The 15,003-nt window shown below is 45.2% G+C and overlaps 1 protein-coding gene across 2 annotated transcripts in view; it reads left to right on the top strand.

Moving 5' to 3' along the window:
* Positions 1-4,220: 4,220 nt before the first annotated feature.
* LOC139421183 (inactive phospholipase C-like protein 2) overlaps positions 4,221-15,003 on the top strand; it is an 87,570-nt gene continuing 76,787 nt past the window's right edge. The window contains exon 1 of one of the 2 annotated variants that reach the window (XM_071171805.1): positions 4,221-5,109. In XM_071171805.1, coding sequence (XP_071027906.1) covers positions 4,786-5,109 — 324 coding nt within the window. In that variant the 5' untranslated portion in view covers positions 4,221-4,785. The remainder of the gene's footprint in view (positions 5,110-15,003) is intronic. The other variant, XR_011635597.1, reaches the window with a different exon arrangement.

Here is a 15,003-nt window from a genome sequence, read left to right as displayed (position 1 = left end):
CATTGACACATAATCATTCTCACCATGCCTGAATGAGGTAAGAGGGTCGTAACGTCTGTGGTCAAATGTCTTAAATACAAGATATGGCCGGGTCACATATATACAACAAATAATGATCTGGCTTCTCCTGGAGAGGGGCTCGAGGGATCAGGGTTGAGGGTGGGGGGATGTATGGATGGCTATCCCTTCATATGTCTGTGGTTCACGTGGGGGCGAAGGGAGGGGAAGGAAGACAGCACAACTCCGGTTCACTTCCTGTCACAGGAAGCTACAAGCAACTTCAATGGAAATCAACCAGGGTGTGATTTAATTGTTAGTGGCATGATAGTCAAATGGAAAGCAACGCTGCAACTGCTTTCCGTTTCCTTTTCTGTTGATCTCTCACAGCCTCTCTTGTATTCTCTCTCTCTATCACTCTCTCTCTCTCTATCTCTCTCTCTCTCTCTCTCTCTCTCTCTCTCTCTCTCTCTCTCTCTCTCCAGCTCTCACTAATAATAATTCCATTCTCATCCCCAGTAGAGTAGGACCATCCTCATCTGCTCTCATGTCTTTCTTCCCTAAGTTGGAGGAGTGTTAGCACACCAGTTTGCAGTGATGCAGCATATGATAAGGTCCTTGGTTAATAAGTCCTAGTGTGGCTCCTCTGTGTGGGTCCTGGAGGGGCTCCTGTTTGAGGCGTGGGAGCCAAAGGAATTTGAAGATTAAAGTGAGACAGCCTGGCTGGAAGGCTTGGAGCAGGACTTTTAAAAGCAGGACTTATTCTGAATTATTTCTGAAGATGCATAATACATGAATCAGAGTGAGAGAGAGAGAGAGAGAGAGAGAGAGACAGAGAGACAGAGAGAGAGAGAGCTACCTCACCCCAACCTCTCCCCTTCCTTCTTGACTTATTTTTCTCATCAGTAGTATCCCTCACCTCCATCTCTCCTTCTCACCTTTCCTCGATCTTTCCATCCACCCCATTGTTCTTAATTTTCCTCCCCAATGTGTTCATTCCACCAACATCTCCCTCTCTCTCTCTCTCTCTCTTTCTTTCTCTCTCTCTCTCTCTCTCTCTCTCTCTCTCTCTCTCTCTCTCTCTCTCTCTCTCTCTCTCTAGCCCAGCATCTGAACTACTGTGTTCTAGAAGAATCAGCTGTGTATAAATAATTCACATTGAGAAGTAGTTTCTGGTCAATGAGTACATAGACTGACCCGCTGGCTGGCTGGCTGACTGGCTGGCTGACTAGCCGGCTGGCTGACTGGCAGACTGACTGGTGTAAGACGGATGAGGCAGCTGCAGGATGTATGCTACTGCCCTCATTTAAGTTTACAGAAAGGAAGAAAACATACACACACACACACACACACACACACACACACACACACACACACACACACACACACACACACACACACACACACACACACACACACACACTCTATCCTAGTTCACACTCCTTCAATTCAAAGACACATCAATGTCGTGGAAAACCACAGAGCAGCTGATCTAACCGCTCATCCATACTGCAGGATTCAGATTTGTCTGTTCTGACAAAAAACAAGCCACTTCTGGGTTTGATTATAATGACTTGGTTCGACAATAATGACCAAACACTCTGAGCATCTCTACCGCAGCAGCACACGATTTCTCTCCTTCCAATTGGCTGGGGTGTGATTTGTCCTTTCAGTGGGTTATAACTGAACTGTATTATCTGAGTGTTTATTGTTCATCATTCCTCAAATCAAATCAAATTTAATTGGTCACATACACATGGTTAGGAGATGTTAATGCGAGTGCAGCGAAATGCTTGTGCTTCTAGTTCCGACCATGCAGTAATATCTAACAAGTAATCTAACCTAACAATTTCACAACAATTACCTTATACACACAAGTGTAAAGGAATGAATAAGAATATGTACATATAAATATATGGTTGAGCGATGGCCGATCGGCATAGGCAGGGTGCAGTAGATGATATAGAGTACAGTATATACATATGAGATGAGTAATGTAGGGTATGTAAACATTATATAAAGTGGCATTGTTTAAAGTGACTAGTGATACATTTATTACATCCAATTTTTAGTTATTGAAGTGGCTAGAGATTTGTGTCAGAATGTTGGCAGCAGCCACTCAATGTTAGTGATGGCTGTTTAACAGTCTGATGGCCTTGAGATAGAATCTATTTTTCAGTCTCTCGGTCCCAGCTTTGATGCACCTGTACTGACCTCGCCTTCTGGATGATAGTGGGGTGAACAGGCAGTGGCTCGGGTGGTTGTTGTCCTTGATGATCATTTTGACCTTCCTGTGACATTGGGTGGTGTAGGTGTCCTGGAGGGCAGGTCGTTTGCCCCCTGGGATGCGTTGTGCAGACCTCACTACCCTCTGGAGAGCCTTACGGGTTGTGGGCGGAGCAGTTGCCGTACCAGGCGGTGATACAGCCCGACAGGATGCTCTCGATTGTGCATCTGTAAAAGTTTGTGAGTGTTTTTGGTGACAGGTCAAATTTCTTCTGCCTCCTGAGGTTGAAGAGGCATTGTTGCGCCTTTTTCACCACACTGTCTGTGTGGGTGGACCCTTTCAGTTTGTCCGTGAAGTGTACGCCGAGGAACTTAAAACTTTCCACCTTCTCCACTACTGTCCCGTTGATGTGGATAGGGGGTGCTCCCTCTGCTGTTTCCTGAAGTCCACGATCATCTCCTTTGTTTTGTTGACGTTGAGTGTGAGGTTATTTACCTGACGCCACACTCCGAGGGCCCTCACCTCCTCCCTGCAGGCCGTCTCGTCGTTGTTGGTAATCAAGCCTACCACTGTAGTGTCGATGATTGAGTTGGAGGCATGTATGGGCATGCAGTCATGGGTGAACAGGGAGTACAGGAGAGGGCTAAGAATGCACCCTTGTGTGGCCCCAGTGCTGAGGATCAGTAGATGTGGTAGATGTTGTTTCCTACCCTCACCACCTGGGGGTGTTCCATCATAGAGTCCAGGACCCAGTTGCACAGGGCGGGGTCACGACCCAGGGTCTCGAGCTTAATGACGAGTTTGCAACGATAATCAGCTGCTTCCAATTGGGAACCATACTCACACCAACATAGAAATATTAGACTAGAACACCCCCTAGTCAAGCTCTGACCTACTGCACCATAGAGAACCCCAAGGGCTCTCTATGGTCAGGGCGTGACAAAAGAAGTTGTTTAGTTTGTCTGGGAGCAAGACATCAGGGTCCGCGACGGGGCTGGTTTTCTTTTGTAGTCCGTGATTGACTGTAGACCCTGCCACATACCTCTCGTGTCTGAGCCGTTGAATTGCAACTCTACTTTGTCTCTATACTGACCCTTAGCTTGTTTGATTGCCTCCCTCCCCCGGTGGCGAAGATCCCGGTTTGTCCCAAATGGAAACCTATTCCCTACATAATGCACTACTTTTGACCAGAGCCCTATATGAGTTGTGGTCAAAAAAATAATTGTAGTCTCGTTAAGAGACTGCATGTAATATTTGGTTCTGGGTTCTGAGATTAAGTTGATATCGCCCATAGGGATATATAATATGAGGATCATCAGCATCAATCGAGATTTTTGCCCTTGCCACCAGAAAGGGCAATTTGTACTTAATGCAACTTAGGTGGCTTTCTGAATTAATTATTTAACTAGGCAAGTCAGTTACGAACAAATTCTTATTTACAATGACGGCCTACCCCGGCCAAACACAGACGACGCTGGGCCAATTGTACGCCGCCCTATGGGACTCCCAATCACAGCCAATTGTGATACAGCCTGGATTTGAACCAGGATGTCTGTAGTGATGCCTCTAGCACTGAGATGCAGTGCCCTAGACTGCTGCACCACTCTGGAATAACCAGTCTCCCTGATCGAAGGTTTGTCTGTGATAACAAATATAACAAATACAAGCCTTAGGCAATAGCCTAATGATAAGACATATTTCATGCAAATACACTCAAATTCCCCTGATACTCAGAGGAGGCTGGTGGGAGGAGCTATAGGAGGATGTGCTCAATGTAATGCCTGGAATGGAATAAAGAGAATGGTATACAAACAAATCAAACATTCCAGCCATTACAATGAGCCTGTCCTCCTATGGATCCTCCCACCAGCCTCCTCTGCTATTAATACGTTAATGTGTTTTAGCCTGGAAATGGCTTAGGCTACAAGTTGTGGTATGAATGAACATGAATCATTTCAGTGTGAGGAACATGAATAATTTAAGTGTACGTGTACGTGTGCGTGTGCGTGTGCGTGCGTGTGTGTGTGTGTGTGTGTGTGTGTGTGAGCGCACAAGGACATGGATCTTGTAGGGAGGGGACAAGCGAGCAACTCGCATAACAGCGCATTGTATATAGCTGCATCCCGCGGATGCACGTGGGGAAGCTTCTGATGTATCATCTATAAGAGCGGATAGGAGAGTAGGGACCAGGCGAATAGAACCGTAGGACGGTCTTCTGCATGCAGCCTCGGCGCAAACAAGAAGCTTGGGGAAAAACGAAAGCGCGTGTAAACGCAAATGAACGCCTTTTGATTAGCCGGAACTGTTTCTGGGGGGACTCCTTATGAATCCATGCAGTTAGCTAATTACACCAGATCACATACGGAGCACCATCTGTTCATTTTCGAGAGACAAGAGTTTGTTCAGCCAGACGCGGACGGTTCAATCAGTCTATCCTAGATTCAGTGGACTGCGCTTCGTCTGTGGACTGATGATCTTATGTGGTCTACACAGCCGTGGACTCATGTTTTGAAACAATGGGTCAATGCACTATTTTGAATGTGTTGCTCTAACGTCCGTGGATGATGGCAGGGGTACACGCTTCCGAGGCTGTGTCGGGACATTTGCTAAATCCTATCATTGCAGCCTCTCCGGCACAGGACGCGACACAAATAGCGGGGTTGAACAACAATGACGCCACCGTGCTGCCTCCGACTGGCACCCGGGCATACCTGGACATTTCGGCGGCTGCCATTGCCCACGGGCACCCGGTCTATGGGGCAGAGGGAGTTTACACCAACGGAAGGTACATGGACCACGGGAGTCCTTGGACTGGCAGCAGCAGCCGTGACAATTCAGCCGAAAGGAGTCATGGAGGCGTGAACACACCTTGCGGCATTATGAAGGTTGGTTTGTTTTCATAAAGCCTACTTTATCATGTCACGTCAATCATAGGAAGCTTTTAAAGGTTGCGTTAATGAGGGGAATCATCTCACAGCCCAGGCAAAACCACATGAAGCCTTCAGGTAGCCAGTGGCTAGCCCTCATTGTGATTCATTCTATTGTGATGGACCCAGGGTTAGATGAACTGTTTGTTAGTGACAAAGCTGTAATAATAATAATAATAATGATAATAAAGGATGCTGAGTTGTTACTGTGTAACAAACTGATGGTCTAGTGCCGGGTAAACATTTTGCTGAGAGAAATATTGTGATGTGGTCTGTCACTCGCGGTTAGGCTGCAAGTCCCCGAGACAGTTACAATGTTACAAAGAAGGTAGGACTAACTGATCCAACGCTCTGAAGTTTGCGTGATGGCCTTCTGCGCTGATGGTGTGGGAAGCTGCTGCCGCGTCTGCCGTCGCTGCAAGGTTAGGTCACCAAAGGTGAAATTAGATGCATGCTTTAGCTGCGCTCATAGCAGATGACAACCTTTAACAGTTATGACGTTCCCTCCCTGGATAGTACAACATACCTCTTTCGTCGAACTACGCTACTGTTCCAATAGACTTGTAAATATAGTCCTATGTAAAATCAAAACTGGCAATGCTGTTTACATCGTACTCAATAATTGTTTGTTGAACGTCAAGATGAGGCCTAGACACAAAGTATTGGCTCCTCCAGGGGATTTCAAACATAAATGATAGGCCTACATATTACGGAGAACATGTCTGTCTTTAGTCACTATTTCCCCCAAGTCTCATGTCTCCTACTCCAGGGTGTCTTCAGTCAGATGGTGTAGCGTGACAGAGACAGACAGACTGGGGGTGGGGCTTGTGGGGAAGCTCTGTGGAGAAGCTCTATGGAGGTGGGAGTTTTTGGAGAGAGAGTGGCATTCTGTCATTACAAGACAGTTTTGCTTAGCAACTGGTATAAATCCATGAAGCTATCTATTTCCCCTGTTATTGAATTCCCCGTGGATGTGTGGGTGAACAAATCTCAACACTGCCTGCTCTCTGGTTTGGTGTGCTTCTCTGAGGTGTAGGGGAATTCTTGAGAAGATGAACAAGTCCCTGACTGTTGCTTCTCTTCACCCCAGGGTGTTTTGCCCCATTGATGAAACGCAAGGCTCTTCTTCCAGGACATTCCATGGAATAGTATAATACGAGGCTGAGGCCTAAATCCCTCCACTCCGAACTTCCCTCCAAAAGAACTGGAGCCATCTACTGACGTTCATGAGTTCAAACTTCATAACAGAAATATGGCAAGAATGCAGAGCGGATCATGTTGTCAACATGCTCTAGGTCTTAAATCCTCTAAAGCTTATTCTCCTAATGTACTGTCCTGTTCATATGGAGTTGTATTGTTATACTTATAAGGCGTTGTTGCAGTATTTCTTGTAGTGCACATAGTGATAAACATGTTCTGTAAGTCAGCTCAGCTGTGTGGCAACTTTGATCTCTCTCCAACTGTTGCTATTGGAAGGACCCAGGATGTACCATCAAAGATGCTGGACAAATAGAACCAGTAAAGGAGACTCATTCCTTCGCTAGAGCAATGCATCTATAATGTAGAGCCTGCCTCGCCCCAGTCAGATAAGAGTTAATTGTCCGTGTGGCTTATGGGATTCGCGTTGAGGAAAGTTCACCACTGAATTTAGGGTCAACACTTTGAATGCCAGGCGTGAAATGCCAGATGACAGACAACTCACCATAGGTTCTAAGTGTGTGACTCTGTCAGGCTTGCCTGTGATAACCCAATTAGATAACCGTGTCCTCTTTTAGCAGCGCATCAGAGCATCACTGTCGTTTCCTGTTCTCATTCCAATATGGATGTGTTGATCCTACAGCACACTGACGTCCACTTTTATTCCTGTATGTCTCCTAAAGGCCTACTCGTATCCCTGGACTTTTATTCCTGTATGTCTCCTAAAGGCCTACTCGTATCCCTGGACTTTTATTCCTGTATGTCTCCTAAAGGCCTACTCGTATCCCTGGACTTTTATTCCTGTATGTCTCCTAAAGGCCTACTCGTATCCCTGGACTTTTATTCCTGTATGTCTCCTAAAGGCCTACTCGTATCCCTGGACTTTTATTCCTGTATGTCTCCTAAAGGCCTACTCGTATCCCTGGGTGTAAAATAGTCTATCTGAAGGGCTAGTGTTCTGGAACCGCTATCACAGAACAGTTAGGGTCAGCGGTTCTTTTAGATAGACTCTGCTGCGAATGCAGCCAAGAGGGCATGTTTATTCATAGAATCAGAGAGGAACGTCGCAACACAGTGAACTTCGTCGTCAGTCACAACATGGGGAACACACAGATAGAGAGTGGCATGATGGGAATCTGGGTCAGCTCTCCTGTAGTAGAGCTTGGCGATATGGACCAAAATTGCCTGAATTGATGCAATAATGATAAATAGAAGGATAGTTTATAACATTAATGTGCAACAAGTTTTTTAAACGTTTCCTTTAAACTACTAACGCACTACGAGTCTGATGGTTGTAGCCATCAACTGTCCCATTAACAATCACCCATATTAACACACTTACTTCATGTCAAACTTCACGTTTCTCTAGTACAGGCTACGTATCATATTGAACGATATCAGGATAAATGATCGGTATGGTCAATCATTTTTGGTTTATTGTCCCAGCTCTATCCTGTAGTGTGTTGTGGTGCTAGTGTAGTTCATGTGTAGTGTGTTGTGGTGCCAGTGTAGTTCATGTGTAGTGTGTTGTGGTGCTAGTGTAGTTATTGTGTAGTGTGTTGTGGTGCTAGTGTAGTTCATGTGTAGTGTGTTGTGGTGCTAGTGTAGTTCATGTGTAGTGTGTTGTGGTGCTAGTGTAGTTCTTGTGTAGTGCTGCTGGAGCTTCAGTTCCCCACACACACACATTGCATCAGCCTGAAACATGAGCTGAGGGGTCTGAGCGGACTAAAGGGGGGAGTGGGGTAGAGAGGCAAATGAGCAATTACAGCATTGTGCTCATTACAGAGTTATCCCGGAATTATCCCGGAACAAACCTGTTATTTTTTAAACCTCCTGTTTGGACTTGACGTGTCAATGTATGGCGTGAGGGAGCAGTGGAGAACCCATCCGTGTGTATATTGTTGAACCAGCCAAATCCTGCAAGGCTGTCACCCCCTTGGAGTGGTGAGTGACTGTCCCAAGGGTGGAGGGAAGGGAGGGCTTCTAAAGTGGTTGGAGAGGACGGGGACATGTTGACGAGGGCTGTTCCAGTCTTTCTTTTTTAAGCAGGGCTGTGGACAGCTGCAGGCTCCTGCCCTGCCTGCCTCACTTTAGCTGACAGACCAAGAGAGGGATAGGAAGGATCTTCCCCCAGCACTGTTGTGACCAAAATTAGTTTCTTTATCTCTCCCCTCTCCCTCCCTCCCTCTATTGCACGCTCTGAGGGGTTTTTGACCCCTGGAGCAAATAAAAGGTCAGTCTTATTCAGAGCGGTTACTGGAAAGAATGAACATTGTCAGCATGACAAAGCAGAGCAAAAACATGACGGAATAAAATAATAACAGATGTTGTACAGAGTAATACACAGAACCTTCACCACGGGGCTTTGTGGTCACAGAGCTAGCTGTTGGGACCTACCATATAGCCCAACTGCATGCCACCACACCTCTCCCCTCCCTCTCTTCACCAACTCCTCACCCCAGTCCCCAGTCATGTCACTGAGGGGCAGGACATCAGCTCGTTCCTGTCATTTATTAAACCCCTTTCCACTTTATTAACCCAGTGTGTCCTACTTCTGGTTGGCTAAAAGTCTGGCTAACAGTAATTCAGATTGCTATCCTGTACCAGTCCTCGTCACATGGCTCTATAATACATTAGTCAAGCACTCAGAGAGTGTGAGAGTGAGATTAGTTCTCTATGTGACTCCCTCTCTCTCTCTCTCTCTCTCTCTCTCTCTCTCTGTCTCTCTCTCTCTCTCTCTCCCTCTCTCTCTCTCTATCTCTCTCTTTGATAGACAGAGATATGTGTCCGTTATAGAGATAGAGAGGGGATATTTTTGAAATAGATGGCGACGGTCTACAATTATATTTTAAAGAATGTTTTGGATCGGCGGTATCTGAAGAACTCTGATTTGAGTGCAGCAGTCTTACTTACTCCTTTAAATCTAGGTCATATCTAAATCCAGCTCCAGTCGCATTCAAGGAAAGAGATGATTCTCGGTTATACATGTAGAAAGGAATCTCATTCTCAATCGAGCATAGACTCTGAGGTGCGTCTGTCAAACCATTCCCCCTGTTCTGGTGGTGTGGTGGGGGAAATTCCGTTCTAGAGCTTTACCCAATAACCACTCCTTGGCTTTGGATGAAACCCCACCCCCCTCCAGTCATTAAATACATAAAGCCCTTAGAAGTTTACCCAGATGTCTCATAGTCTTTATCTGATAGTTTGGCAGTGCCAGAAATTCCCACGAGCCCCTGATTGATCCCTTTCCCGCCAATGCTGCTCTGGGCAAACACGGAATTCTATCCCCCAACGTTGAATCCTGGGATTTTCTTCAGCCACACCAGGATCGGAGAAGCACCAAACTCAGTCAGATCCTTCTTAAATAACACTGATTACATGCTGATGGATCCCATCGGTACCGCTTGGCGTGCGGTAGCAGAGAGAGCAGTCTATGACTTGGGTGGCTGGAGTCTTTAACAATTTCTAGAGCCTTCCTCTGACACCGCCTGGTATAGAGGTCCTGGATGGCAGGGAGCTCAGCCCCAGTGATGTACTGGGCCGTACGCATTACCCTATGTAGCGCCTTGCGGTTGGATGCCAAGCAGATGCCATACCAAGCGGTGTTGCAGCCAGTCAAGATGCTCTTAATGATTATGAATATTAAAGAACACAGTTAATGTCTCCTCATTTCCATCACTATGATAGACCACCCAGAGACATCATGGAGATTAAGTTGTCGTAGTCTCACTCTGGACAGAGGACTATAAATTGAAGGGGAGGCAAAGGATGAGGAAGAGGAGTAGGGGGGTAGATGACGGTGGATTTGGATCATGGCAGATGGAGATGCATGCTCAGTCTTCTGCGACTCTCTTGGCTGTTGATCTCAAAGCAGCCATCTGTGAAACGCACACATTTCAAATACTTTATTTGGATCCAAAATGAAGCATTGACATGGGAAGGTCGCACATATTGCATAAGTCATGCATGTGCACAGGCAGACCTAATCCCAATCCTCCTCTCATCCCAAGTTCAAACCATCAACACTAACAGCAGGAGACCGAAAGCTCTTGGACATCAAGTTTGATTTTTGGAGGTAAAATGTTACGATAAATGAAAAGTAAATAGCGTGTACTCTTTGTTCAAAGTCCATAATGCTTGGGTCCATTTTGTGGATCATGAGCACAAATACTAGCAAATGCCCATCCTCCTATCCCAGTTGAAAGCACAGTTTGAACAGTGAACAGATTTCTCTGACTGGCATTTTCTCGAGCACCTCTTTTCTTGCCAAATCCTTTGAAGACAGATGCCTCATAATATCCAATGTGAGGGTTTCTCGAATATTTGAGTGCCTCACAAATAAACTAATCTTAGCCGCTCAAACACACAGAAGCATTTGGTCTCTTTGTCTGTCCCATATGGGCAGTGAAGCGTCACGCTAAAGATCCCTGTTTGGTCCTAAACTATTTACTGTGGCACCTGGCCAGGGCTTCAGAGCAGAACTCTATGTAACAGTACTGAGAGAAGAGTGAGTAGTAGAACCATGCTCTTGTTTCATGGGGGGGGCTCTCCTGAATTTTTATTACATATCTTTCCTTTATCTGTTTTGCTTGGGGATAATGACTTGTGCTAAGTGAACAGGAACCTCAATCAGCCGTGTGTGAAATTGGGGCCCAGATAAAGAAGAGCTTTTTGAACTGATTTGTTTGGACACTGGGGTGTGTGGGTAGACGCCTCATTTGAATGTGCCTTACAAAGCAACAGTGATGATGCTGACAGACAGAGGCAGTGGTAGGGTCCTCTGACGTCAGAAGAGCAGCGAGGATAACATTGGATTCTGGAAAAAGTCTGATCAAAATGTCTGTTAACGTCTCTGAAATGAGGTTCTCAATTTGAATAAAAACGTGGCTGTTTGATGTGAGAAGTGAAGCGGTATGGGGTTTTAGAGTCGTTCAAAGGGTGATCTACCGATCTGAGGGTTAATTGCTGCACTCGGGCCATTTGAAATGGAGAAGTAACGATGAACATACTGACATTATCCTCTCAATATTTCCCAGGGTCCTTTGGGTCACTATGGCGCTGGTGTGATGATTGAATGTGGCGGTATCGCTGCAGCAACAGCCACTCCGACAGTCTCTTGTCATCTGACATGTCGTTTGGTGGCCTTTCAGATCTCACTTCCCCCTCCCTGACTGAAGTGACTTCCTTTGATTGGATGTCTAGCTCTTCTTTTTGATCTGAGTTTTGACTGAAGGAAAGACATGGAAAATAGAGAGAATAAAAAATATGTCATAAAAAGGATATGGTGGTCGATATGTTGAAACCAAATGTCTTTTCATTGTCATTTTAAAACATGAAATATCTATTAGAGGTCGACCGATTATGATTTTTCAATACCGATACCGATTATTGGAGGACAAAAAAAGGCAGATACTGATTAATCGGCCGATTTTTTGAAATGTATTTGTAATAATGACAATTACAACAATACTGAATGAACACTTATTTTAACTGAATATAATACATAAATAAATCAATTTAGCCTCAAATAAATAAGGAAACATGTTCTATTTGGTTTAAATAATGCAAAAACAAATTGTTGGAGAAGAAAGTAAAATTGCAATATGTGCCATGTAAGAAAGCTAATGTTTAAGTTCCTTGGTCAGAACATGAGAACATATGAAAGCTGGTGGTTCCTTTTAACATGGGTCTTCAATATTCCCAGGTAAGATGTTTTAGGTTGTAGTTATTATAGGAATTATAGGACTATTTCTCTCTATGGCATTTGTATTTCATATACCTTTGACTATTGGATGTTCTTATATGCACTTTAGTATTGCCAGTAACAGTATAGCTTCCGTCCCTCTCCTCGCCCCTACCTGGGCTCGAACCAGGAACACATCGACAACAGCCACCTTCAAAGCAACGTTACCCATGCAGAGCAAGGGGAATACCTACTCCAAGTCTCAGAGCGAGTGATGTTTGAAACGCTATTAGCGCGCACCCCGCTAACTAGCTAGCCATTTCACATTGGTTACACCAGCCTAATCTCGGGAGTTGATGGGCTTGAAGTCATAAACAGCGCAATGCTTGAAGCATTGCGAAGAGCTGCTGGCAAACGCAGGAAAGTGCTGTTTGAATGAATGCTTACGAGCCTGCTGCTGCCTACCACCGCTCAGTCAGACTGCTCTATCAAATCATAGACTTAATTATAACATAATAACACACAGAAATACGAGCCTTTGGTCATTAATATGGTTGAATCCGGAAATGATCATCTCGGAATCAAGACGTTTATTCTTTCAGTGAAATACTGTTCTGTATTTTATCTTGTGGCATCCATAAGTGTAAATATTCCCTGTTACATTACACAACCTTCAATGTTATGTCATAATTACGTAAAATTCTGGTAAATTAGGCGTCCCAAACTGTTGCATATATGCGTGCAATGAATGCAAGGGAAGTGATACAATTTCACCTGGTTAATATTGCCTGCTAGCCTGGATTTATTTTATGCTAAATATGCAGGTTTAAAAATGTATACTTCTGTGTATTGATTTTAAGAAAGGCATTGATGTTTATGGTTAGGTACATATTGGAGCATGGACAGTCCTTTTTCGCGAATACGCACCGCATCAATTATATGCAACGCAGGACACGCTAGATAAACTAGTAATATCATCAACCATGTGTAGTTAACTAGTGATTATGATTGATTGATTGTTTTTTATAAGATAAGTTTAATGCTAGCTAGCAACTTACCTTGGCTTACTGCATCCGCGTAACAGGCTGTCTCCTTGTGGAGTGCAATGAGAGGCAGGTGGTTATAGCGTTGGACTATTTAACTGTAAGGTTGCAAGATTGAATCCCCGAGCTGACAAGGTAAAAATCTGTCGTTCTGCCCCTGAACAAGGCAGTTAACCCACCGTTCCTAGGCCATCATTGTAAATAAGAATGTGTTCTTAACTGACTTGCCTAGTTAAATAAAGATTAAATAAAGGTGAAAAAAAAAAAACATTGGTGTCCAAAATTACCTATTTCTGATTGTTATGAAAACTCGAAATCCGCCCTATTTAATCGGCCATTCCGATTAATCGGCCGACCTCTAATATGTATGACAAAGATGAGAATCCGAATTGGGAATCGTCAGAAATAATTTTAGAGAGGGTATTTTTCAGAAGGTTGTCCTCCGGAAGGTTTTGTGACCTCTTAACAGTTTTAGCTTCTTCTCCCAAAGTGTTAATCTCTAGCATTACTTCTGATCGAACAGGGGCTAACTAACCGTTGATGTTTCGCCCTCCCCTTCACACACTGTCCTCTATTGCCCTCAGTTGCATAATGTCAGTGTGTTTGATGGAATGTTGTCTAGAGATCCAAAATCATTCGAGAGCCCATTCAACGGGGGCCACGCCCCCCCTTTCTTTTTCTCTCACCCCTCACCCAAACTGGCACCTTAAGTATCCAATCCCCCCAGTAAAATGCCAATGGAGGAGGCCTGAAACCCTAAAACTCCATCTTCAGTCTAATCCCACTAACCAGATTTAGGGAACGGAAAACTAAACACTTTCTGTTCCATGGTTTTTATTCTTTCCCCCTTAATTTAAGTGGTAGAAATGAGAGAATAACAGGTAAAAACCACAGTGATTCCTCCTGTATTATCTGATCTGTTTGATTGGGCCAGCAGTGGACAATGTCTACACGTCCACACCACTGCATTTGTATCTCCCTCGTTAATTCCTCTCTACTCCTCCCCAGGGGTTTTTGTTGTTACTAGTACACTGAACAAACCAGCTCTGCACTTCCTTCAGGCAGGATAGGGGGAAGGGGGAGAAGGATAGGGGAAAGGGGGAGAAGGACAGGGGAAAGGACAGGGGGAAGGGGGAGAAGGATAGGGGGAAGGGGGAGAAGGATAGGGGAAAGGATAGGGGGAAGGGGAGAAGGTTAGGGGAAAGGGGGAGAAGGATAGGGGAAGGGGGGAAGGATAGGGGGAAGGTTAGGGGAAGGGGGGAAGGATAGGGGGAAGGGGAGAAGGATAGGGGGAAGGGGGAGAAGGATAGGGGGAAGGGGGAGAAGGATAGGGGAAAGGATAGGGGGAAGGGGGAGAAGGATAGGGGAAGGGGGGAAGGATAGGGGGAAGGGTAAATTATAGGGTGAAGGGGGAGAAGGATAGGGGGAAGGGGGAGAAGGATAGGGGGAAGGATAGGGGGAAGGGGGAGAAGGATTGGGGAAAGGATAGTGGGAAGGGGGAGAAGGATATGGGGAAGGGGGAGAAGAATAGGGGGAAGGGGGGAAGGATAGGGGAAAGGATAGGGGAAGGGGGAGAAGATAGAGGGGAGAGAATGGGAGTATTCAATTTCACCCTGTCACTCCGCAACAGGAAGTGAGCTCAGCATCAACTTTTAGATTGTGGTTAGTCACGGTACAGCACACATTGGCTAGTCGAGCGTTATTAGCGCTAGCCACCAAAACAAAGGAAAATTATCTCAGCAGTCAGCAATGTGGGCCAGATATATTCTTGAACTCTGCTACACTACAAACATACTGTAGTAGTCTGAGACATACTGAAAGCCAATCATAATTGAGAGGTAAATCCTTCACAACTACAATGAGCTGAGAAAAAAACGTAATAATAGAACGCCTTAACTGACCATAACAGGAAGTAGGAAGTGAGGTCGC

The sequence above is a fragment of the Oncorhynchus clarkii genome, chromosome 12, assembly GCF_045791955.1.
Source record: "Oncorhynchus clarkii lewisi isolate Uvic-CL-2024 chromosome 12, UVic_Ocla_1.0, whole genome shotgun sequence".
NCBI classification, from domain to species: domain Eukaryota; kingdom Metazoa; phylum Chordata; class Actinopteri; order Salmoniformes; family Salmonidae; genus Oncorhynchus; species Oncorhynchus clarkii.
The sequence above is the reverse complement of the archived record's forward strand: the minus strand, read 5'-3'. Positions and strand labels throughout refer to the sequence as shown.